The sequence below is a fragment of the Cataglyphis hispanica genome, chromosome 8, assembly GCF_021464435.1.
Source record: "Cataglyphis hispanica isolate Lineage 1 chromosome 8, ULB_Chis1_1.0, whole genome shotgun sequence".
Taxonomy (NCBI): Eukaryota; Metazoa; Arthropoda; class Insecta; order Hymenoptera; family Formicidae; genus Cataglyphis; species Cataglyphis hispanica.
In genome coordinates this window covers 1,079,105-1,106,351 of record NC_065961.1, presented here as the reverse complement: position 1 = coordinate 1,106,351, position 27,247 = coordinate 1,079,105, and the positions used below count along the sequence as shown (strand labels likewise).

Genomic DNA, 27,247 nt, shown 5'->3' with positions numbered 1-27,247 from the left:
CAATTTCTGCGATTTTAAGAGCATGGCAGCTGTTAAAAAACTGACGGCTGTATCGATCGCCACAGTCCACGTAGCACAACGTAAAGGACGTACGCATTTATTTCAAAAGTCCACATAGAAATGTGTATGTGTGCGGTCTTCATACATGCATATGTGGTGCGTGTAGATACCTCGAGGTTGCACGTACCGGGCTCTGAAAGGATGTAGATGAAGGTCCTCATGGACATTTGAATTACGTCTCTTGAATACAGGCGAATTCAAGTTTGACCTCTATCCGTGGCTCAGGATAAAGATATATCCACGAGCAGCTCCACGATTTGGCATTTCACGTGCTTCGCCAAATGTTAGACAGAGATCGAACGAACACGATCTTCAGCACATTCACACCGTTTGCCCTGCTATTTCATCGATTTTACACAAACGTACGAATCTGCATAATACATTTGATACCAAAAGCTAAATATAAGACGCACCATTTCCCCACTATTTGCATAAAAACTTATGGGAATTAATTGATTTCTAAAAAATATCGAACCTATAGCTAATAGTTTTTCGTAGAATTTTAAGTTCTACAGCCTGTAACAACAATGTTTTATCGAGGAAATCTATTATTAAGAAAATAGATATGTATAAGTTTGATCGAGGTGAATGTGATTACGATATTTTAAGATTTAAGATGGCTTGCTCAGTGATTCAATTTATATTCAATTAAATCTAAAATTAGCAACAATCCTTGATTTGCATAGATCTTAAGAGGTAGAATTATAGAACTTTTTATCTAATTGAATTTTTAATAGTGAATTTAAAAATTTTATTCTAATTTTAAATTTCTAGATTTGACAGATAAAGTCATTGATTAACGATGGAAAAGATAGTTGCCTCTATATTAGTCGATGTTATAACTCGATCGATCTAATGATAGCTAGCGAAAAGCCAAGTTATTTTATTGAGTACGCTGAAAATTTCCCGCGATTGAGCGCATACAAAGATAATAACGATCGAAGGTTTAATAAGAGGATAATTAAGATCGAGCTGGCGTGTAATTTTGCGCAATTAGAGAAACCGCAGGTAAAGCCGGCGTAATATCTCAACCTTCAACAGCTCGGCACAACTCGCACAAGATTTATGATTCGAAAATGATCTGCCAAAATTTATCTCCGTAAATGAGTGAATCTGAGAATTTCGGTCACATGTAATATAAGCTGCTGGGAATATATTTCATATATTATCTATCGTTTTATTGCAACAAGCTATTTTTTTAAACCGAAAAAAAATTTGTGTAGTTTTTGAAATGTTAAGTATATTATTCTGTTTTAATTTATAAATAATTTATATTTATATATTAAATTTGTATTTCTTACATCATTTTATATTCTCTTAATTGTTTAAAGTTGAAATATAATATGTTCATCTAATTGCATTATATTTTTAAAATTTTTATATAAATAGATATTATTAACAAGTTTTTTAGCAAGTCGAATACAATTGAGATTTTATTTCCATTTTATACACTTGGATTACATACACAAACTTGAATTGGTATTTGTAAGACTAAGATATCCGAAGTCATACTCAACTGTATTTAAAACTTTTCAGCTCTTAGCAAACTATTTGTCTGATACTTTGCAAATCTGTTTGCTCATCGTGAGAAAATGGAAATTGTATCCGACGTATTATTGATCAATCATTACTGTATTTAATCGGTAAAGAAAAATTGTATTAAAGACTGTTTTATATTAATGATTGAAACTATTATTATTTTGACAAATTTTTATTTCGACATTCTAATTATAATAGAGGAGATTAATAATAGATTAATAATTAGAAAAGAAGAGAAAGATAATAAGATATCTAATTATACATTTTTTTTTTCTATAATGAAAATTGAATTCAGCGAAGTTATATCGCTTTCGATTCAAGATTACAATCGAACGAGTAACAGCTGTGGATCGACGCGAGATCTTCGCCGAGATCAGAAATCCTGAAGAAGTATTCGCGAGCTAGGTTGAATCATGCGAGACAGAGCGGAAAACGTCAACAACATAAACGAGTGGTGGATCGGGGCCAAAGTGGCGTGTAATTTTTAAGCAATTAGAGAGGGACTTTCTCGTCGATCAAGGGTGACGAGCCGCGATCTGAATTTGACCAGCGGCTCTCTCCTTCTCCCCCCTCTCTCTCTCTCTCTCTCTCTCTGTTTCTCCTTCTCTCAAGTATAATGGCCCCGAGCTCGATAATACACGTCGTATCTTTTGACAGATGGTGCGAGGACCAGCAAATTGCCGCTTTAAGCTCGTCCGTCGCGTTTATCCCTTCTCACGCTAATGCGAGAACGCGGGCCCCGAGACGTTGTTTTGATAATTTATTGAAATCGTCGAGGGGTCTAAGTGCCGCGCTGCGCCATGCTCTACGTAAGAGCGGACCCGCCGTCCGTGAAATATATGGCCTTGCGAATTACACGAGATGTCGGACCCGCGTCAGTGGGCAACCCGACGACGATACGAAATTTCCCGGCGGAGCGCGTTGTGCCGCACTCTCTCATATTCACGAAATATCGAGTACCTGGGGCACGTATCTTGGCACGGAGTATATTTCATCAGCGCGCCTGATAAAGTTTCAACTCTTTCGGCACTCCTGCTTATGAGCATATTGTCCCTTCAATTGTATTGTAGTGTGAAAATTAATTTAATTTTAAACCTCGAATCAATTTTTAATATTACAATTAATTATAATTTTTTATATTTTCCAGGAATATTGAATTTTCAATTATGATTATTTTTCACAATTTTACGGTGCATATTTCTGTGTTATATACCTTGAGATTCTTTTTAATTTTACTTTGATTTTATCTGTGTTAGAAATTGATAGCGTAAATATATGACAGACTTGGCATAATAGCGAACTTCATATTTGATACTTTAAGCATTCTTTACTTCATTTCAAAAATTTGGTGAAATAAAATGTATATTTATAGAAGAGTGACTTTTTCGATCTCGCAGATTACAAAATTATGCATCACAAGCAAACATTTCACTTGTACAAATGTGTAAGGCAGTAACAGAGCAGAATTTGTATTCAATCCGAGATCCCAATTCGGGTATCCAGCGGGATTAAAAGGACCTTGATTTAAACGGGATCGGGATTATCGGGTCTCCGCGATCTCACGTAGACTGCATAAAACACAATCGTATCTTTCCAACGTTCCCAGCTAGTCTCGCGCTGGGTCATGATTTCATTAAGACAGATTTAATATCGCTCTTATCCGTATCATAATCGGCAACAGCAATTAACGAAGCTTTTATTACCTCATCCGTTATTATTTGATGCAAGAAATTTTATACAATCCTGAATCTTGACTGATCGAATAAGAAGCGATAGCGGAGTCCGAGATATCGAATTCCAGAAATTCGATGCAGCTGCACGCAGAAATAAATATCGATCTAATTAGGGCCAGGTGTTTATAACGCGCTATTACACCCTGCCTCTCTCTCTCTCTCTCTCTTGCGTCGGAGCTCGCTGAAATGGCACGTAATATCATCGAGAAAGTTGACGGAGTCTCGAAAGAGTCTGATATTAGGGTAAAGCGAATAAAAAGTCGGAGCATATTTCTTTTTATTGCAGGCGACGCGTTCGACCGGTTGGTTCTCTAGTAACGGCTTCTCGCGGACGGACGAAATTTAATAGCTAGCCCATTGCGTTGAAGGACGCGGAAATACGCCCGTCAATCATCTGCCGCAATTTCGTGCGACATCACGATGACGGAATTACTCCGCAAATTAATTCACTACTCTGCGCGTCGCGTTTTCCCGCAGCCGTCGATCAGCCGCGTTATATTTACGGATTTTTATCGGCAATCGCGAAATGAGAGGTTCAAATACTATTGATTGCGAAGGGCCGATAATAACGGAGAATTTATTGTATCGCACGTTTTAGGACGATGGATCGTGCCGGAATATTATATGCAAAATTTAAAAAATATACATTTTATACAATTAATTAAATAATAATAATAATAATAATGACAGCATATAATGTCTCCTTCTAATTCTCTAAGAATCTAATATTTATCTTTATCATACACAGTAATGTAATTATGGTCAAGTGACTATCTAGCATTTATTCAATAACGAAAAAGAAATGTATAAAATAATGTTGTGAAGATATAGAGAAAAATTTTTTCGACGATTATTTTGGCTTTTCGCCGCAGCAATTTAATATAATTTATATTAAACGGTAGAGAACCGAGAGAGGGATCGTAAAAGATCGATCTTTCGCTTTTATTCGTGCAACTCGGCCACCTCCCTCTCCGAGAGAGGAATCTTCATCAAAACGGGACGTGCATCGATCCGGTACTATGGAAATGAATAAATAATCAACGTCTAAACTAAGTTAAACGATATTGCGCTCCTAGAAGCGCATGGCGCTAGATCCTGCATCCATTTACTTCTGAAAGGTAGTCTTTCCGTATGCCTTCGTCTATTACTTGGACCCTGGAGTGATTAAAGCGCCGGCTGAAAGACTAAAAAATACTGTGCAGCGCGCTATCATGAACACGCCGGATGGCCAAAGAACGCGATTGCGCACCGCCAGCTCGAATTGCATTTGATGTCGTGTCAAAGAACGTATTACATGCCACTCGAATGAGCTCTCACGCTAATAATCGTATCACTTCCAAAATAGTAAATGACGACATCTTTCACGTTTGTTGTCATTGTTCTATGTCGCTTACATCTGATAAAAAAATCATTTTTTCTGTTGTTTAAAATTTATAAAAAGCTCAGCTTCTCAATGTACGTGTGAACGTATCTTTTTAATATTTTAATTGCAAATAATTTAATTTTTCGAATATTATATGTTTCAATTTTTAAAATAAACGATAATTTGTCGAAAAAAAAAAAAATATATATACATATATATATATAAATAGAAAAAAACAGAAGTTAAAGAAAATTTACTTTGAATGTGCAATATCATAAATTTCATTTATAAAAAATCTGATGTAATTATTGCGATAATCTAATAAAAAAAATTGCGAATAATTGAATGAAAAGTGCTGACTTCGCGCAACAGGCGAAACGTCAGTGGCAGCCTTTGACATACCGAAGCGCCGTTTCGTTTAAACTTCTGTAGTGATGGCTTTGATTCTTGTGCAAGCTACGGAATACTTGATATTGCAAAATTTTAAAAGAAAAATTGGTTAAGTTTGACATTGACAAAAAAATATAGTTAAAATAGATATTTTTTTTTAATATTAATAATGTAAATATTAATAATGTTGAAAAAATAGTAATGATTAATTTAAGAACTTTTGAAAAAATGTAAAACAGACTTAACAAATTCGAACTTTTTTTTTTCCATAGAGAGATCTATGAGAGAAAAATCATGTTATAATCATTGTGCTACGACAATACACCGTCAATAATTAATAAAATAATAACTAATAAAATAAAATAAGGAATCGGGTTGAAATTTCAAAGTATCAGTAATTTCGAGTATCGATATATCTTCAATTTGCGTGAAAATCGCAGGACACAGCTGCCGCTGTCAAAGATATATATATATGCCTTCTCGTCACGTTTGCGATACGCAAAATAGAAACAAAAGCTCGCACGCGGGAATAGAAAGCGTGAACATTCGCATTCCAGCGTTCGTTTACTCGATGCGTCAAAGTGGAAACGCATCGCACAGTTCCGGTTCTTTAGTGGCCGAATGTAAAATGACACGAAAATGAAAAAGACAGTAGTTTCATTAGTTACAATTCTTACCAAATTTTCATGCTCATTGTCAGACAATGTTTAATTAATTTTGACTAGATTTAAAAGAAACTTAGCGAAGCTATTGCCACACCAAATATAATCCATATAAAATAAAAAATAAAGTGGCAAACGACGCATATCGGTAGGCACAAAAAGAGCGCCGCGTCATACATGTTACGCGAATCGAAAATAATCAAAAATTTGAAGTTAATCGACGGACACACGGAATAATAATCGAAAGGTTCGACAAAAATTGACGACAAAAATTTGCAGCTCGCAAATAGATCGAGCAAATAATCGATATTCGCTACTTGACACAATTCGTTGAATCTATCGACAGATCCGAAAGAAGAAAAAGTGCCCTTTAGAGGCAAAGGTATTTTTTAACTCATGTGATGTTCATTTATGTACTTATATCTTAATTTGAAAGCGAATATTGCAAGTGTCCAATATTACTAAATTGAAGGAATCGAGATTATCGGTTTCTCTAAAGTCTTCGGAACTTTGCAATAAAGATAGACTTTAAAAAATTGTATCTTTTTTTAGTAGAATCAACTTGGCATGTTCGTGTCAAATTGCAAATGGAAACTTTATTACTGACGTGAATCTAGCGTGAGGTCTTTATTTCTATCGCCGTTTCGTTTTGGAAAGACGTTTCCAACACGTCGATCATCATATATTATATATCATTGGCGCTAAATAGAAATCGTTGCGCGGTTTTGCGAATGTCGATAACGGATTAGCAATTTGTACATTCTGTCGGTACTCTAATCGCCAGACTCGTCGAACCATTGCTTCTCACCTTGCCCGGATCGGTGCAAAAAAAAAAAGAGAGAAACGTTACGGCGAACGAGGAGAGAAGAGCGGTTGTTTCTTTAAGTGCGGACGCCAGCAGGCAAGTGGAATCGGCTTTAATTTCCGCGGCGAACGTTGTAATTAAGGAGCCTAGAGCGAGACGCAACGCTCTCGCAATAATTAAAATAATGACTAGAGTGGCGTGCGACTACGAAACATTTAAGCGGGCGCGATGTTGGAATCATCGGTGATTTAAATCGATAGTTTTTCGGGCCCCCGTTCCTTCTCTCTCGTGGTCTTAATCGTTATCGATTGCTCCGAGTCGCGAGGAGCCAGGCGGAATAACGATAAATTAGAGCCGCGTGAGTCACTTTTCTGTAAGTTCGGCCTATCCGTAATAACACGCTAAATCGTGCTTCGTGGCGGCGGACTTGATTGCGGCCGCGGGCGCAATCTTCCGAGTAACAAACGTTAGTGTTGCACGACAAGGATACGCGCCCTCGGGACAGCGGGCTTGGAAAAATAGCCAAATAGAGAGAACGCGTTAAGGAGCGAAGTGACAATGAAGAAGAGAGCGAGTGGACGTATAGTGATGCGTGACTCGAAAATAACTATAATATTAGAAATTTTTTTACTCAGCATATCATGAATATAAATTGATGTATCTCGTGGGAAATTGAAAATAAAGTTACGATACACGTGAACATAAAAAGTAATGGAATATTATGAGGAGGATAATAAAAGTAATATCTAAGATGGTGCGACCTGTTTCGACTCGAGGATAATTTTGATAAATAAGTATAACAATTATAAATATATTATTATAATTATAAATTATATATAATTATAACAAATAATTATAACAAAAATAATTATAAAATATTAAGAAATACTTGCGATAATAATTATACGCGGAAAGAAAACGTGGAGGAGACGCGGAATCGTACGACTGACAGGGAAATTACTAGGCTGAGAATTTCGGGAACGAGCCAAATTGGGTTTAGTATCTTCTCTAAGGTTGCGAAGAAGAGCAACAGTTGTCTTCCACCTATTTCAATTCCCCGATACTTCCGAACCGTGGAGAACATGCTACTTCGCGGCGGCATCGGCGGCGGTACAATTCTCCATTGTGCCGTCAACAGTGCAGCGTAATGTCAGCAAACGCCTTGAAAGGTCCTCGAGGGGAGTGTGTTCAAAAGGCCATTGTTCCGCCCGTGAAACAAGTGTACGAGTCATTCTTTTAAATTTGATTTGACCGCACAACGGCGCCACAATCATGCGCCTCTCTCTCTCTCTCTCTTTTCTTTTTAAAGCCTTCACCTCTTCGTCGACTCGATTCGTAAAGCGATGAAAATGTTGCTGACTGTATATTCGCATTTATATTAGCATAATCGCGTCTTTGCAATGTGATACACACTTACAATTAAGCACAAAAAGAAATAAGAACTAAAAGAGATAGAAAAAAATCATTAATTATCAAAAAGTTTTTTAGTTTTTGCTTCCTCATAGAGGAAGCTTTGTTTTTGTGGAAAAATTTTTTTTTTTAGTTTTGATGCCAATGTGTTTAGAATGTTCGAAAACGTCGAAAAAACATATTTTTACAAAATGTCGAGTATGTGTGTATGTGCACCAAAGAACGTGGTTCGATTATCTGCCGTAAATTTTAAGATAATGAGCTAAAATTTTTTATATGACTAAAGTATCATTCAAGGTTGATTGGTATTGTACTTGGCTAGAATCGATAAAGGGGTTTATTTTTTATAAAATTTTAAATTCTTTAAAAAAAGATGTTTTATCTTCCGCAAATTTTGAGATATTTGTCTAAATTTTTTTATATGAATAGAATATCATTATAGGATCGTTGATATTGAATTTGATGAGAATTGATAAAAAAGTTATTTTTTATGAAATTTTGAATTTTTCAATAAATGTATGTGCATGCTGTAACTTCCACAAATTTTGAGATATCAGGCTAAATATTTTTACATTAATAGACTAGCATTAAAAAAATGATATTGATTTTAATGAGAATTGATGAAAGAGTTCATTTCATATAAAATTTTAAAGTCTTCAAAAAAATGTGTTGCTCTAACTTCCACAAATTTTGAGATATTTGTTAAAATTTTTTTATATGAATAGAATGTCATTAAAGGATGGTTGGTATTGAATTTGATGAGAATTGGTAAAAGGATTTATTTTTTATGAAATTTTGAATTTTTTAATAAATATATGTGCATGCTGTTAATGAGAATTGATGAAAGAGTTTATTTTTTATAAAATTTTGACTTTTTCTAAAAAAAAGATGTGGTCGCTCTAACTTCATCAAATTTTGAGATATCGGGCTAAATATTTTTACATTAATAGAGTAACAAAGCATGGTTGGTATTGAATTTGATTAGAATTGTTGAAACGATTCATTTTTTATGAAATTTTGAATTTGTCAATAAATGTTTGTTTACGATCTAATTTCTGCAAATTTTTAATATTCGATTAAATTGTTTTTTTATGAATAGAATATCATTAAATTATGATTGGTAAAACTATTTTAGAGTCTCGGAAACTGAAATTATTCCGATTTGTAATTACTGATATTATAAAAAAAAAGGAAATAAATTTATGAGAAAGCCATGTGCAAGTTTTTTAATTTGTACAATTTTTTACTTGTTTTATTTCTTTTTCACAATTACTGAGTCTATTTATTTTTTAAGTATCTTTCTTAATTTTCTTCTAACATCGTATAAATATCAGACTTCAAATTTTATATATATATATTTATACACTAAAAATTAATATCACGTAATCTTTTCTACTTTCTTTTCAGAACGTCCTTTAGAAATTGAAGATCGAGTCTCCTCTTCATCTTCCAGGTAAGTTCACGGTCGTAACCCTGAGTTATCTGCTTGCAAATTAGCGCCGTCGATTCTTTGAGGGATGTAGATACGCCGCGGATACGGCGTAATAAAAATGGAAATCGGCAGGAGTATCTTGAGAGATTTCCAGGAGCACTTGGGGATTTTCGCCGATAAATCAGAGGTTTAACCCGGATGATCCTAACAAGGACTCCGCGAGCTCTTATCTGGACCATATTGATTTGTTCCGTCGCGGAAAGTAGTTAAAAACTATTGCGGTTCTATGATGTACTCGCGAAGGTAATAAATTTCTCTTTAGAAACGCCCTTACATAAGAAATATCATTAATCTCGTTTCCAATCTCAGAAGAACAATATTATCTGACAAATTCGCATTTAATGTATCGTAATATTTGGCGCATGTCATGCAATGCTCATTAAAAGGAGATTATCTCAAAATTTAAATTCTAAGAACGATTTCATTCTAATTTAATATTTGTAAATTTCAATTTTTTTTTTTATATTAGAAAAATTTGAAGAGCGTGTAATTTTTTCATGTGTAAAATAAGATGTTAATTTATAAAAACAAATAAAATAAAAATCAAGATTGCTCATCAATGCAGTATCACAGAAAAATCCATCATATAAAATTAGACCTCAAGTAAAAATAATGAACTTGAATAAAAATAATCACTTGAGAGCCTTAATAATTTCTTAAATTTGGTAAAAATAATAAAATATCATAATTATCGATATCATAAAGTAACAATTTCTATTTACTCATTCAATGAATTGATTTCTTGCTTCAAAATATGGATATTTAATTTGTAATGAACGTTTTTTTTTTTTTTTTGCGGAATTTGCTTTATTTTTCGCGTGTAATTTTACCTTGCTTTGAGTAAATATCGATAACACAAAAAATACGTAAAGTCGCAATTCGGGAAAATCAAAGGTCGAAGCGCTTTAAATTAAAACAGTCTATATTCGCGCGATCTATACGATGCAGGGCTCGCTATTGTGCAAAGGAAAATGAACCGCAGCGTATTTAGCAGGCACTATCGCAAAGATATACGATTCGACAAAGTTCGCCCGCGGCAAGAAATAAAAGTTTATTCACATCCAAAACTTTCCCCACGGTATCCCGCGATGACTGGAGACCCGTGGCGGGGGGAGGGGGGGGAGGGGTGGTGGAGGCAAGGAGAAACGAAGGGTGCACGCTTCGTTTCGCCACCGTTTCCATAAGTTCCGAGAGAGCGGAATTTCCGTTACAGGGCAGAAACGTAGTTGTCATGTAGATACTTCGACCAAGTACTTTGCTTCGTTCTCAGTCAAAGTGCCTCTGACGACGACAAGATGATTCAAAGGCGGGTAGTCAGATGTGGTTTTCTCTCTCTCTCTCTCTCTCTCTATTTCCCTCTCTCTTTCGCGAGCGTAAATGTTCACTTTGGTTGAAAGAATGTACGTACTTTTGGAATCTTGCAAACTTTCCACATTACTTGCTACAATATATTGCGAAGAGAACATTTGCTAAAGAATGTATTGAAAAAGAGGAAATTAAAAGGCTCCGGGAAGATGTATTTTTTACGATTATAGTGCGTGCGTAGGTAAGTAAGTATTGTTGTTAATAGAGTATTTTTAAACTCGTACATGATTTCGCGAGAATTGCTTGATTTTTCCTCATCGTGGATGCTTGATGCTGCCATTAGAGAGGGAGAGAGTAACAGAAGCATCTATTAATCTTAAGCAACTTTAAGAAGCACTCACTTAATCGCATCACGAAGTAAATTAAGTATCATTTGCGCTGCGAACACCCTAAAGTCCAATCCATTCGCTTTGGAAATCGCGCTCCCACGTGCGAAAGATTCGTTCGTTCGATTTCCGAAATTTTCACATCATCTCGATGACTGTATTTTTGCACGTGCTCGAAAAATTATCGAATAAATATCGAATAAAAATCGTCGAATGGTGAATGACGAACTCGGAGAACGCGAGACAAAAGAGTGAGAGAAAAAGGGGTCGCTGATAAAACAGGGGGAGGGGGAGGGGGGGGTCAATCCAACGGTTATATCGCGCGGACGTCTGTTCCCCATCGATGTGACAGAAAGAGGCCAGGAAATTGTATCAAATTGGAGAGCGGTCCAGGGATTAAGGATCCCTCGAAGCTCTCGTGGCTCTTTACTCTCTCTCTCTCTCTCTCTCTCTCTCTCGTGCTCAAGCGGTAAGTTCTCGCACATGCCGCGCTGATCCGGGCATTGTTGTGCAAATCCAACAAAAACCGAGGCTCTCCCTGCCCCCATCCTCCTCTGCCTGTCCCTTTTGCTTAATCTCGCGAACCCACTTGAGATCGCAACATGCGGCCGCACGCGAGGCCGCACAATTAATTTATGTCTGTAGTATCTAAAGCACTTACGAGAAAGAGTGAGCTGCCGCATCTCCCACTCTAAAGTTTGTACGCAAGTCCGTCACTGACATAATCTCGAATAATCTCTCGACGCCTCTTACGAGTGTTTCTCTCTCTCTCTCTCTCTCTCTCTCTCTCTCTCTCTCTCTCTCTCTCTCTCTCTCTCTCTCTCTCTCTCTCTCTCTGTGCGTCGCACGGTTGCTGTCCCCCTGTATTTGCATTTCGAAATCGCTGTGGATTATTTCACAGCAGGACATTGCAGTTTAGAGAATTAAGGTCCGTACGTTTAATGCTACATCTTGTATATACTAAGGAATCAAACAAAAAAATTGGATTCTGATTGGATTTATGATACTGCATGCCATGATGTAACGTACGATTTTTTTTATGAAAATATCGAACAAATCAAAATGCTTACACTTGTCATGTGATTTGTTTTATTTTAATTTATTTATATTTTATTTTCTGTTTTAATATCTATCGTGTAATCTCATATATGACACGATGCATATTCCGGGCTGACAGCAGAGCTCATTAACATATAGGCGCATTATTCTTATCGCGCGTAATTTTTTACACATTATTATTCGGCATAATTTTCTACCACACTACCGATACACGAGCGCATATGTTATTTAATTACAAATAACATTGATTTAATTCGGTGACTCCTCTCATTACCATACATCTCATATATTTAATTATAAATAATATAATTAAATCATCACATATTCGTTAACATCGCGTTAATTTGATAACACGTTTAATTAATATGGGACGACTTGGTATCGCGAATTATTATTAATGAACATGCGTTTATTGTACAAAAATAATGGTTAAATTATAAAAACGTTCAATGGAAATTAGATTCCTGCGCAATAAATTACATATTATATCTACTATTAATTAATTACGCAATAGAGGTAACGGTATGGTGCAAGCATTATCACATACGTAGCAAATTTAAATTACGCTTTGCGCATAAGAGCAGGTCTAAAATATCTCAAACTAAAAGAAAAATATAAGGATTAGTTGTATAAATGAAATGTTAGAGATATATATATATATATATATAAAATAATTTTTAAGTTACAAAACTATATAAATATGTTTATTTTTTCCAACCATAAACATTTTTATTTTCTTGTATCCGTAAATTCATTCTGTATCGCAGTAATTTCAGTACCGTAAAATGCGATTAATGCCAATGTATTTTTTTTTTTTTGTCGCGCGCAACAATTACACGACGCGTTAACATTATTTCAACCTCGCGTTATATCTGTAATATCGCGCGACTCTCCATTTTCAGGGAATGCATTTCTGCATTCTGGTCGAACTGCATTCTCGCGCATTTGCATATTGAAAAAAATTCGTAAGCGCGCCGTTTTACTGGGAGTAACGATAAAATACGTGTACGTAACGCATTTAACATGGGCCAGCATTGAATTGGATTTCACGTGGCATTACGTAATATCATCCAATCACAATAGCGATGCTCGCTGATTACTGTCTGAAATGTCACTTGACATTTATGAATCTACAAGCAGCGTGCGCGTTATACATTATACACGCGCATTAAATAAATACGTTGCAAATGACACATTCACAAATTTATTGCTCGTTTTATTTTTACAAACATCATCGAAAATTTATCGTTTGTTGCAATGTGTGTTCTCGCAATATAATATTGCTCGAATAAAAATATTCTACCATTTTTTGTACGTTATGATCATAGACTTTTATATTATACCTAGACTGCTAACTAGCGATTTGACAGACAGCCAATTGGGCAGAATATAATCAAGCTGTCATACTTATTTTTGAAGGGAAAGCTGTAACATTTAATATAACTTTTATATTAATTTTTATATTAATATTGCAGCTTTCCCTTCAATAATAAATATAAATTTAATAACAATATTATAAAAACGTATAAATTCAGTATATTTTTCTTTAATATAGTGTCAATAAATTTCAAGAATTTTTATTTAGAGGCAGCCGGGTTGTTAGCTGAAAAATCAGAATCCGTGCAGGACCTTACTATCCCTCGTAAGGCTCTCATTCTGAACGATTGAATTGTCGACCCTCCTCGAAACCCGCTCGTTTTTGCTGGACATTCGCAAAACGGTGCGATCACACCCCTGTGCTCGTGGGCGCAGAAGTGTATTGTGCCATTGTAAATATAAACTGCGTCTATATATCGTCGTTTTCCCGAACTATTCGTCGCGTTTCTCGGCATATTGCGCCCCGTAACCATTTAACCGCGCGCGCCAGCGCTTATTGTACACGGATAGCATATGGCACAGGGAAGGTAACGTCTCTATTATGCATCCCCTCCCCTCCCCTCCTTTGCTACTTGATAAATGGCCGCTCGTATTTAACGCGGCTAATCGAGCTGCATGCGTCAATGAAAGAGAGTATCGCATGAACAAAAATGGATGAAAAAAGAGCCTCGACTAAATGAAGAACGCGGTTTTTATCACATCGTCCATTAACTACTTACTTTTGGAATTACGTTTCAATTAGATTGCTTAAGCGTATGATCGAGATGTGAAAGTATAATTAATATTCCTCGGTAACATCAATCTCCGATTTCATTGGTCTTCTTTCAATTCTGTTTGATACTACATAATGTTGACAATGATAATGGCTTAATAATTTTAGCGAATGACTAAAAATGAATATGTATTTACGTTAAGGAATATTATAGTGGTTGGAAGAAATTACAGAAAAGTTACGTTTTCCAGAATTTTTTCCCGAATGAAAAGAAGAATAAAATGAATTTTTATACGCATCTGTAGATGCAATGTTTTGTTTTAGATATAAATTAGAAAGCGAATTAATTGTTTTCTATTAGTATATTTTAAAAAGCTTTTGTTTTTATCGTGCAATTTGTCACTTGATATTGTATTATTTTAATATCGGCATTTCTCTTTTAATGTTAGGTGTGATATAATATGTACATGTCATTGAAACTTGAGTTTTCGATATTAACACAACATGTTCTGCCGTTTTCTCTCTTTTTTTCTATAATTATAAAACATAGTCACACATGTAGAAAATACCAGGCAATTTAGTCGTAAATCAACGTTGGCTATCGGTGACAACGATTATTTATAGAGCGGCAGGAACATTGCGCATGTTTGGAGAGTTATAGTATAGGAAGTACACTATATATTATATACAATGCGATCATAAAATAACCAGATGACCAGGTCGTTACTTTTTTTTTTTTAAACATAAATATAGATATATTTATAATGCTTTAATTAAGGTCAGGCTTGATAATTTGATTTGTTTTACTGCAAACGTAATTATTTCACGTTTTAGTGTAAATTCTTGATATAATGAAGCTTAATCAAAATTCATTACCATAAAATTTTTACTGAGATTGCGAAACATCAGAATAATATTTTTAATTGTAGAGCATCTTCATCTCTCTCTCTCCTTCTCTCCTTCTCTGTTATTTCTCTTCCTCAAAGCACAAACATAGCATCATGCCTAATGCAACTCACATTCCACGTGAAATAATCGATAATTCGCTTTGCTATTAATAATCAATCCTCCTTGAAAGGCGCTTCACTCATTCATGCTCACCATCGCCATAATTTCTTCGAAATCGTTCAGCAGAAAATTCATCGTGCTGCCTGTTCGCGGCGCGCTCACCAAGCCACGCCGTCGCCAATTACGTGGCGCGCAATCACCAAGCAAGATTAACGCCGCGGGTATCCGGCGGCTAATTGAAAGAGGAACACGACGCGGGCAGGATGTGTGCCACATGCGGAATATATATATATATATATATATATATATATATATATATATACTGTCAGCGGAATCTAATAAGCGTCGCGGCCAGATATGCACGGGACGCGGGGATTCTTCTTTCGCTTCGAGCGAAATCGAATTCCCGTCATCCCCAGTGTATACAATCGCGATACACGCGCAAATCGGCATGGCGGCCCCCCTCCCCTCCCCTCCCCGCAAGCAGATTATGGTAATTGACTATCCGACTTGGAAACCCCCATCAGGCATATCAATTACGTACGTATGCATCCCAACCGGGAATTTGCCTTTGATCCGCTCAAACTCCGGAGTAACACAATTCACGCCTGCGTCTAATCTCAAATGGGATTACCTGATGGCACAAGGGACTATCGAAAATGGGCTTTCCGAGTTCGCGGGGCCGCGAAAGTCCCTTTCGGGATCCGACGTCGCGCGTCGCGAAGGACGGCGATCGAAGCATCGGTAATCCCGGTCATTCCCCGTTCCTTTGCGCAGATCGAGCAGACGAGCTTGAAAATCTCGATTCCATGCAGACGCATGCTATTTCATGGCACGATTTAATGTCATCGTCATTCTTGAAATAGGTATGGCGTGGTTTAAAGATTTCAATTTGTATTAATTCAGGGTCGTATGTGATGAATACGCAAAATTGTATATAGATACTTTCAAAAGAACATTTTTTTATATATAATTATAAACAGACGTATCATAGGTTTTATATAAAGATAAGTAAGGTGTTAATTGAATAAAATTATTATATTTAATAATTTAATTATTTACGTTATCGTTATTTCGAGACGACAAACATTCATAAAACTTTAGTTCGGTTTTAAGAGGCGTGAAAAAAAAATTGTATTTTTATTCATATTTATCGTTTAATTCATATATTCAAGAATGACGATTTTTCATTTTTTATCAAAATTTACTGATATATCTTTAGTTATGCGTTGCAAATCCAACGCGCTATCCTAATCTGTTATAATTTAAGTAGATCATTTCTTTGATAAATCATAGAAATGTTAGAATTTAACTGGCGTTTATGCGAAAGAGGCAAGAGTATTGTCTTAAATTAATTTTTATCCTATAATAAGCTCTTGCTTTTTCTGTGTCTCTTTATCTTTTTGTTTCTAAAAGCATCGAATAATATAAAATCGGAAATAGAAATGTGTATATCTGTCTTTAAGGTACATGGAAGAGACCGAGGGAGAAAATAAATATTGAATGTTTCATTATAAAATTTTATACATGTACTTATAGATTATTATTACTACATTTTCTCTGCCATAAAATATCAATGATTTAACACACTATGGCAAAAAATATTTAAACAATTTAAATACAATTAAATATGTTAACGTTAATAAATATTCAGATTAGAGCGATTAGTTTTCTATTGTCGTTGCTATAATGATAATGTGCTTAAATAATACAAATTTAGATCCGCCATCTGCTAGCCAACTGATATCACGTACGTGATAAGAACGTGGAAAGCGAGGCTCAGCGATAAAAAATTAATATTTGTATTATTTCTGATGCAACTTAGGAAATATGAATCGAGATATTTCTTTCCACAGTTGTAAACAACGTCAATACATTCCGAAAGAGATAGAGATAACATTGGATATCAAATTTATTAGCACGGAAGATGAGAGATAATTTCTGCATTGGCTTGCGTCAAACGTTTATTCTCTTCTTCCGCGATATGTAATAATAATAACGCATTGTATAATTCTTGTTTGAATGCATGCACTTCCATAGAATTTATCTGCTGAATAATGCTGCATTTTTTTTTAATATAATAAAATACACGCGAACTTAACAACGAATTAAAATGCAGCAGTACAGCAAAACCATTTTCTAATACCAGTTTTAAGAAGAAAGTGCGAGTTTTGATTTAAGCTCAATAAAATATTAATAAAATGTACTGTTTTCTGATGAATTATACATGCTTTTTTTAAAGAGTGATATTTTTTCCAAATTTACAAATAATTTTTTTTCTGGACATCATATTTTATAATTTTATGATTTTTCTGAATAATCTCCTAAGTATATTTAGATCGAAACTTTTCAAGTTCATTTAAAATATAAAAATAATGTTTTATTATATTTATTTATATGAACTTCTTAATCATATGAATTTCATAACTTTTAACTGTCAATATTATATCTCAGAAACTATTGATAGATCTTGTTATCGAAATGATAATATGTTGTCGCTTACAATATTTATAATTGAAACGGCATTAATATAAATACTTCGACAACAAACTGTATTACGTTAATTATTTCGATAATATAAAATAAATTTAAAAACAAACATTTGCACGTGCCCAGCTGGAAATTACTCTACTGTCAAAGGCCTACATACGAAATCGCTCGCGATAATTTAGCCGCGGAACAATATTTGCTATTAATCACTGATAAGTTATCGCCGTATAAAAGAGATCATTCCGTGATCAGTCGTCCAAAGTGTCTTCGTGGACAACATGACGCGCTTCATCATTCTCGTGCTTCTTCTTACCGGACGCCTCGTCCGCGGCGTAACGGGTAAATTGTTAGATTTATGGTCCTTCCACGGTTCCACCCTTTCCCTGTATGCCGTCCCCCGGTAACCTCCATTCTTTCTCTCTTTCTCTTCTTTTCGGCCTGCCATCCCCGCACGACCGTCATCCCCGATGCAAGAGGGTGCATCCCACCTTTCGTTTGTTTCGGAATTTATCGAGCGTCGCGCTTTCTCGCCGACGAGGAAAAACGAGGTCGGAATCCGTTCCCGCCGAAATCGTTCCCGGTTTTCGACTGCGAGCATCAACGAGGCCGTGCTCGATCGAACCTCGTCGCGTGTGAAAAAGCGCTAATCGGAATGCTCTTGCAGAGGATATCGTGACCTCCAGGGCAGGCTCCATGGTGGAATTGAAGGTAGAATCGGTCGGAAGAGCAATCAAATGCGTCCTCGAGACTAATCGGCGCGAAAAACTGCAATACACGCCTGGGTATCAGCGAATCAGAGAGGACATCGATACACTCGATGAGAAAAATGAAACATGCACGTTTGGCATTAATAAAGCCAACGGTACTCACGCGGGTGTGTGGAAAGTCACGGCGTACACCGCGAAAGAGGAGACTGAGGAGAATATTGATACATTCGACGATATTACTACGGAAGTGTTCTTGTTCCGTCTGTATATTCGCCAGGTAAATCTTGCGTCATATTATCGTCTAGCGATTTTGTTTCCCACTTGTTTTCGTGACAAACGTGAGGAGGTTTTGGGAAATTGATCGCCGCAAGCGACACGCTATATACGATCGGTGTTTTCTATCGGCTTCATAATCTATTATTCCCTCCCCCGAAAAGGAAAAAAATAGAAAGAGTCCTGTGACGATCGTTGATACAACGAATATATAATTTAAACGTATTCCAGGAGAAGGCCGCTATACCTTCACAATATATCGAAGTGTATGATGGGCACTACGTAAATATGAAATATGATGAGAATTATAAGAATCTTACGGCATGCAATCTGACGGGACCTAAGGTACATTAATTAAAGAAAAGGAAGATATGGGAAATTAATGGTTCAGATAAATGTCTACGATTTCTGTCTAATGTATTCGTACATTAATAAAACTCGAGGACAAAATTCAAAGTTCCAAAATCGATAAGAAGATCATCGAAAAAAAGAAAAAAAAAACATCCTAAAAGAAGAGAACAAAAAGTTGATGTATTGTCATATTTTATTATTGATTGTATCGTTGCATTTAATTTTCACGAAGCTTAAACCGTGATATCTAGCTTATCTTGATAATGTTAGTATCTAAAATTAGATTTAAATTTTATATTTAATGTTAAAAACTTGATGGAGGCTTTAAGCAAATATATTGTAGTATTTCAATCGTGTTAGGAATGTCTAAATATATACTTGGAGAGCTTTGACATTCATCATAATTGATTAATATAGAAAGGCCATAATTTTATTTTTTTTTTTGTTTACTTTTTGAATTTATAAAAGCTTATATATTTTTAATTTTATACTTTTATATTTTATTATATACATATATAAAATGTTGTTTTGCACATTATTATTCTCAACGAATATAAATATATATTTAATATAATTGAAAATTTATTTTTATTGGGCATATGTCTAATCTACAATTAGATGGAATCCATAAATTTGTTGACGGAGAAGCGAAACAATTTTCAACTTTTGGATCAATGCGGTGTCCGTATGAAAGTAAATGCTACTTACGAGGGCTCTTGGGAACTTATCGCAGTCGTCAACAATTACACGCTGTATTGCACATTATTTAATATTGATGTGTATCAATTAGAACAAAAAGATCCAAATGATATGGTGAGTTTCGCAGTTTCTAGTACGTTTTAATTATATAGTTTAACTTTGGCACTCAAAGTTTGCATATCTTTTGATGCGTGAAGAAGATTCTGTAAAATACGCATTTGAAGTATTTCTTGGAATCGAGTCAGTCGAAAACTCAGAGAATTAGTGAAATAAATGATTTATTTTATTTTTTTATCTATAACCTTTTAATCTCTTTACGTAATCTCGATGAACCATGATATTGATTTATTCATTGTTATCATTTATTAATAATATTTTATATAAATTTTAAAGTAGATAGAGTTTAAAAAGATTAATTGTAAGTTTAAAAGCAGAAAATTTTTTATTTTGTTTTATGAAAACTTATGGAATTTTGTATAAAATTATTGCATAATATATGATATGAATATGCGCATATTTGTTTTATCACTGATGATGCAATTGTATGATCAATATATTCGTCTCATATCAATATTTAATGTCGCACATTAATGTGTCATGGTCATATATGAACATTATATAAATTACACATTAAATTTGGATAGCGTGTTTAAAATTTAAACTAAATTGATATTGAAAGAAAAGAAAAATTAAAATCATCATTTAAAATAAGGGTTTAAAAAAAAATGTTTAAAATATTAGCATTTTTTTTATATCTAATTGGTATTAAAAAAAGAATTAAAATTAGGATGCGTGAGAAAATTAAAACAAATAATATTAAAATAATATATTTGTACGTGATAAAGAATTTCTTCATTTTAAATATTATTATTTATATTAAACTAATGTAACTAAACGACAAGCATATGATACTTACTACATTCATATTTGGATATCCGATAAAGAGGTCATTTTATAACGTGACTTATAATTTTATAGTTTTTGCAATAAAATCGCTTTAGGAGCGAAGCAAACTGTCTAGCCGTGCCATTAGTCTGCAACTCAGGTAGCAAACATTGTACGTAAGTATATCGGCTTACGTCTTATCGCTCGCGAGTTAAGCTCCGTCCAGCTTGCGGTTGAAGAGGCGAGATCGAAATCGGAAGCGTACATTACATTCACCAGATTCGATTATCATCCGCGATTACAGCGAGACTCTCCCTGTATATCGATTCGCCTTTATCGCTTTGATAAAATCCGCCGGTATCGCCGTATCATCCACGCATATAAACACGCGTATATTTCGGGGAAACAAAATAACGATCAAGCATGTGACCGCCATAAGAGCGCTAATGGCAAACGTTTTCCGTCGAAATGGACGAATTTCGAAATAGCACATTGAAAATCGCCATCGAAACGCATTCGAACGATTGCCTTCCGTGACGTTTAAACCAGCTGTTGAGGTTGACGTGACGAGTTTAGCAGAAACACTAAAATTCTATTATAGCAATATAACTTATTTATTTCTATTTTCTATTTATTTCTATTTTATTTCTATTTTTTTATTTCTATTTGCATCAATAGCGTTTTTAGGAAATAAACGACAGAACAGAAACATTATCGGATATCTGAAATGTAAGTACTTAAATTAAATAATTTAAACAAGCATTCGTCTTATCGATTATCTATATATGTTATTTCAATAAAAGTAAAAAGTATTAAAGTGTTAGATAAAATATCTAAGGAAATTAATAATTGGGCCGCTTATTCCTTTCTTTTATTCGTGCACGTTATTTTGAAAAAGCCCAAAGAGAAGAACGGCCGGAGATTGAGGCGCGATTAGTTTCACGATCGTTCGATTTTCCCTTGAATTCTTTCGAATTTGGTGCGCCGGCGATTGCGCGGACGGTCAAAAGCTCGTAGCAATAAACTGTCGCGAAATAGCGGCGTAAAAATAAAAGGAACGATCGGGCTTCGGGCAACAGTGCAATCGGCGTTTCAGACATTTCCCACCGAAATGTGCTCTCAAAAAGAGCGCGCAAGCCCCGGCTTTTGGCCGAAAGCCGGTTTCGCGTGGAACGTGAGGTGCCCTCCGGGGGCCCTCAATGCACCCGAATAATCTTCGATGTCGCTAACGAGAGTGCACCCGTCGCCATTTGTAGGGATTGAGGGGGATTCGGCATCGAAGTTGTACCAACTCACGCCAACTTCCTATAATAGACGCCTAACGAGATAGCCGAAGCTGAACGCGAGCTATCGCTGTTTCGAGAAACACGTAGCTATCGTTAAATACGATGTAACAAATGTTGGAAAAAAGAAAAAAAAAGGAAAGGAAGGATACTTGTGTAACTTCAGAACGCGCACGCCACTTTCTCGTTAGTTCAAGAGAGCGAATGTCGTGAGAGAAAGAAGGAGGAATGGAGAAAAGAAAGAGAGAAAAGAAAAAAATTATTTTAATTGCACTTTTTTAATGCAATTAAAAAAAAAGAAATTCTATGCAACAATAGTAATTTATGATATTCTTAAATTTATGTTAAACAAAATAATGAGACGCACTTGTGCCGAAAAAGAGAGGCGAATAAAATTGTATACTAGATTGTAAAATCTAATAGCGTGTCACACGCTAGCTTGATATAATCATCACCATCATGCAAACGCATTAATTAATCTCATTACGAATTATGGACGATACAAAATTATCGACAAATACCTCTTCAATAGTAATTAGCTTGCCGAAACTACCGCGTTATCTATTTAGTTTCAGTAATTACTATACGCAGTCCAGCTCACAAACGCGAATTAGAGATATTTAGAACTTATTGATTTTGCTGAGGTATCAGATGACGTATATTTGAATGACTTGTTTAACATGGCTATAAAAATAGAAAATCATTCATTCAATTGGGATTGAAAGTATAATAGCTATAATATGACTCTCGGCATTTTATAGAAGCGTAAATCATTAAAATCATCATTCCTGAACAACTTTATTTCATTAAGTAATCTGTGAATGGATCCTGCATAGTCCTAGGTGGTTTAGTTTTGTTGTTATAACTGAATTTTTTTTTTTTTTTTAAGTTAGTCCTACAGTGGACTCGTGGCTCTCCAGGCATAATCAGTCTATCAGGCAAATCGAAAATATGTCAAATAGTGGATTCGAATGGTGTAACTGTAGCTACATCAGTTGGAAAATGTTATCATCAAGTAAAAGTCGCTACTGTTCAGCACGAGGGCGTATGGCTCGCCCGTTATAATATGTACGGGATGCTGGAGCCTATCGAACAAAAATTTAGAATTGAGACCTTTGGTAAGATTTTTCCATAAATGTGATAGAATACTCTTGTTGCCGACAAAAACAATTAGTCTTTTAAACAAAGTTATTTTAAATCATAAATGAACGGGAAAAAAATACGGTTTGAAATTTTTTATAAATGTTTTTATATTTTTAATTAAATTCTTTGAATACGATTTGCAAGATTTGAGAAATAATAAATTCATAGAAAATAATCGATTATTTATTAAAGATAGTAACGGGTATGTATTTTTGGAGTTGAACCTAAACAAATCAAAAAAGGGATTTTAAATTTGATCATTTGCATATAAAACTATATTTATTCGTTTAAAGGTGCTTATTTAAATTGCGAAACTTTCAAATACGAATGTCGAAAGGAGGAGAACCGAGACAATAAGAACAAAATAATAATTTTAATTTTCTTAACATAAAAATCATCTTTTCAGATCGAGTAATTTTTAATGCTAATGTCACTCGTAACGAGAATGGCAATACAAGATTATTCTGTCAATTAGAGATAAAGGACACACGTCCGGAATCATGTAGCTTTATTAGACCCGATGGCACGAGGCTCTACATGACGCCCGTAATAGGTACTGAAAGGTAGATATAGAGTACAAATTTGCAGCATTAGTTAATAACACAATGATATACTCGATTGTTTTGATAGTACACGTAGTTATTTATACATTATACAGGGTGTCCTAGATCACTCGTACACCCCTTTTTTTCAAAAACTAAGCATTTTAGAGAAAAATATTTTGAACAAAAATTGTATGGTTTTGAGGGGAACATAAGATGGTGTCATTGGATGGCATCGTTAAGGTCAAGTCAAGGACATCTTTAATTTCTTAAATGGAATCCCCTATTTTTTATTGCATATTCTTATGGATTATGTCGAGAGCTTTCCAAAACATTATAATAAAGTATTTTTTCATTATGAATTTTTTTAGTTATCTTGTATCTTAATCTGACATATTTTAGTATAAAATATAAAATATCTCGAAAATTATTTAGTGTTCGATAATTGTATCGTGATACTTTTATGTACAGAATAATAAGATGAATCAAATTGTGTAAAGAAAAAATAAATAATTGTTATAAAAAAATATATTGCAAATAATTGCATACTTTTTTTTTAAAACAATTATTTTCTGTACACCATTTGATTCATCTTATTATTCTGTACATAAAAGTACGTATTACGATACAATTATCGAAAACTAAATAATTTTCGAGATATTTTATATTTTATATTAAAATATGTCAGATTAAGATACAAAATAACTCAAAAAATTCTTAATAAAAAATACTTTATTATAGTGTTTTGAAAAGCTCTCGACATAAGTTATAAGAATATGCAATAAAAAATAGGAATTCCATTTAAGAAATTAAAAGTGTCCTTGACTTGACCTTAACGATGCCATCCAAGGTCAAACCAATGACACCATCTTATATTCCCCTCAAAACCATACAATTTTTGTTCAAAACGTTTTTCTCTAAAATCCTTAGTTTTTGAAAAAAAAGGGGTCTAAGACACCCTGTATATATTTAGTTTAAAAAAAGAGAAGGTGAGATGGAATAACAACATCCTCGATATTTTGATAAAACACAAATAATTGCAAAACAGGTACACTGCCTACGTATATTCTTTCACCAAGCGTGAACACGCTTACAATGTTTTGAAATGTGCAATAACAATTATGGAGCTTGAAGACGTCGATTACGGCGCATGGCGATGCGATCTTAAGACATACAGTTCACGCTCGTATGGAACAGTGCTTCGCGTTACTATCCCGATTCTCGCGGAAACAACAACACTAAGGGTGAAATGATTAAAATCAGAACGGACGATGTATACGTAAAGCGCGGCGACCCATTTACGGTAAATTCACGACATAAATCCGAAGCGACTCGCGTACAGAAAAGCCTATTATTTTAAGTATAATAATCGTATGCAGAATTAGAAAAAGATTAATTCTGGTTTACATATAAAATTTATTTACTATATTAATAACAATCTCTATTTTTATTTTTATTATTATTACATTGATATTATTATTACATTGATATCTCTAATGTTTTTGTGTGATTAAATAAATTATATTATTTATTTATTTTATATCATAAAAATTCGATTTTATCACAAATAGATATATAGGGTACCCAAAAAAGATCTGTATAGCATATTTTTTGTTAGATAAAATGTATCGCTGATTCCGCACTTAAATACTGTTGGCTGCGAAGCCCGAATGGAACTTCTTATTCCGTCACCGAGGATACGAAAGCTGAGTCGCCAATTATTCTGCGTTATCAAGGCAACGGGCTGTCATTCGGCGAATGTGGTGTAGAAATTTCAGCAGCCGTACATTCCGATGATGGACGTTGGAGTTGTTTGATGGGGATGGCTGACGGTGGCGAGCAAGCCGCGACAATGTCAGTCACGGTAACAGGTTGGAAAGTGCTCGTATTATCAGAGAAGATCTCTTCTCGCTTTAATAATTCTTTTATGTGAAATAATTTTTGTATCATTTTATTTTATTATTTTAGTTTTTTTATTTATAAAAATATTTTGAATTACTTTCAACATATATATATATATATATATATATATATATATATATATATATATATATATATATTTATACGTAAGAAAAATAACAAATAACGTTTGACAAAATTGTTTATATGCAAGAGATTAACTAGAAAAGGGAATAGATATCTGAAATATATTATCAACATCATTATCAGTAATGATCTTAATAATGCTTCTTTCATAAGCTAACGTATAATCGCGAAGCTAATTAGCTAAAGTAATCTCGAGATGAGGAGATAACGAAGTTATTTATTAGGTGAGATGGCTTGCAAACGCGCATTTGACAAAACCTGCTTAATGTAATGGTTACTTAAAAATTGCTAATATCTATTTTCATGTGTGCGTGCGCGCACGTACATATGTATGTATGCAGTTGTCGTAGCGCACACCCAACCGCAAAGTTGTGTGTTAATAATATACACATTTATGCTGCGCATTTTACTATTTTCGCAAACATGCATTATGCATTATGAATCTCACCGCAATGCATTTAGGGAATTTTAGTTGCGCCTTTTACGTTTGCAACCAAGAGAGGTTTTACAGCACAGAGATTTCTGTCATTAATTATATATATGTGCCGCAAATAAAAACACATAACTAATAACAGAAATGAAGTTAAAGTGATTATTACGTTGAATCTACATTTTTAATAAATACTTTTATTAGATACACATATTTTATTTTTATTTTACTGAACAAATATATATATATATATGTAAATGAAAGTACAGTATACCTATCGAAAGAATAAATATTATTTTATGTTTAAATTGAGATAACATAAAGGTATCGTAAACGATTTAGAAGTAGTTTTCCTTTAGAAATATATATCATATGTTTATCTTCTAGAAGAGACGTCGGAGATAAATCAAGCTAAAATAAAGATAATATAGAATAGAAGACGAACGAAGATAATATCGCATATGCATTTTTCTTCATGAATTACAAATATAATATTTTTTTAAATTTTAATATTTTTTTCAATATACGTATGATTGCTCTTTAACTTGAAATTCTTTGCATGTCACATAACAATAGGCACAAATATAATTTACGATAATATAAAGATTGATAAAAATCCGACAATTTCCTTCATCCACTCTCTGCGCTTCCGATTTGAGGGAGAAATGACATTACATGCCGACGACACGTCATTAGACATTTCCTTCCAATGAGACGCGTGATATAAACGGCTTTTCAGAAACCTACCTCGTGGCCGAGCAGACGGAAATAGCCGTCAGCGCACGAAACGATCCAGTTCTGTCTTGCCACATCCTTCCGCGTATGCTGGACAGAACAGTTCATTACTGCCGGTGGATTCGCCCCGACGGATATGGAATTTACAATGACATAAGCCATCGATATACCACCAACAGTAGCTACTCCGACTGCAGATTAGTCATCCTGAGTAAGTACGATGGGTATAGAGTCGCATTACGTGTATAGTAATGTAACAAAGTCAGTCTAATTGCCATGCTATATATATGTGTGTATGTGTGTGTGTGTGTGTGTGTGTTATGTGTGTGTTACCAAACGAACCGCACGTAGATCACTATTAC

At 34.5% G+C, this 27,247-nt stretch overlaps 1 protein-coding gene across 1 annotated transcript in view; it reads left to right on the top strand.

Annotated features, from left to right (window-relative positions):
- The first annotated feature begins 18,141 nt into the window (after positions 1 to 18,141).
- Positions 18,142 to 27,247, top strand: part of LOC126851622 (uncharacterized) — a 43,555-nt gene continuing 34,449 nt past the window's right edge. Inside the window, exons 1-9 of the mRNA XM_050595772.1 lie at positions 18,142 to 18,339; positions 18,456 to 18,775; positions 19,003 to 19,116; positions 19,741 to 19,935; positions 22,879 to 23,107; positions 23,539 to 23,695; positions 24,723 to 24,918; positions 25,293 to 25,545; positions 26,890 to 27,096. Coding sequence (XP_050451729.1) covers positions 18,147 to 18,339; positions 18,456 to 18,775; positions 19,003 to 19,116; positions 19,741 to 19,935; positions 22,879 to 23,107; positions 23,539 to 23,695; positions 24,723 to 24,918; positions 25,293 to 25,545; positions 26,890 to 27,096 — 1,864 coding nt within the window. The 5' untranslated portion in view covers positions 18,142 to 18,146. The remainder of the gene's footprint in view (positions 18,340 to 18,455; positions 18,776 to 19,002; positions 19,117 to 19,740; positions 19,936 to 22,878; positions 23,108 to 23,538; positions 23,696 to 24,722; positions 24,919 to 25,292; positions 25,546 to 26,889; positions 27,097 to 27,247) is intronic.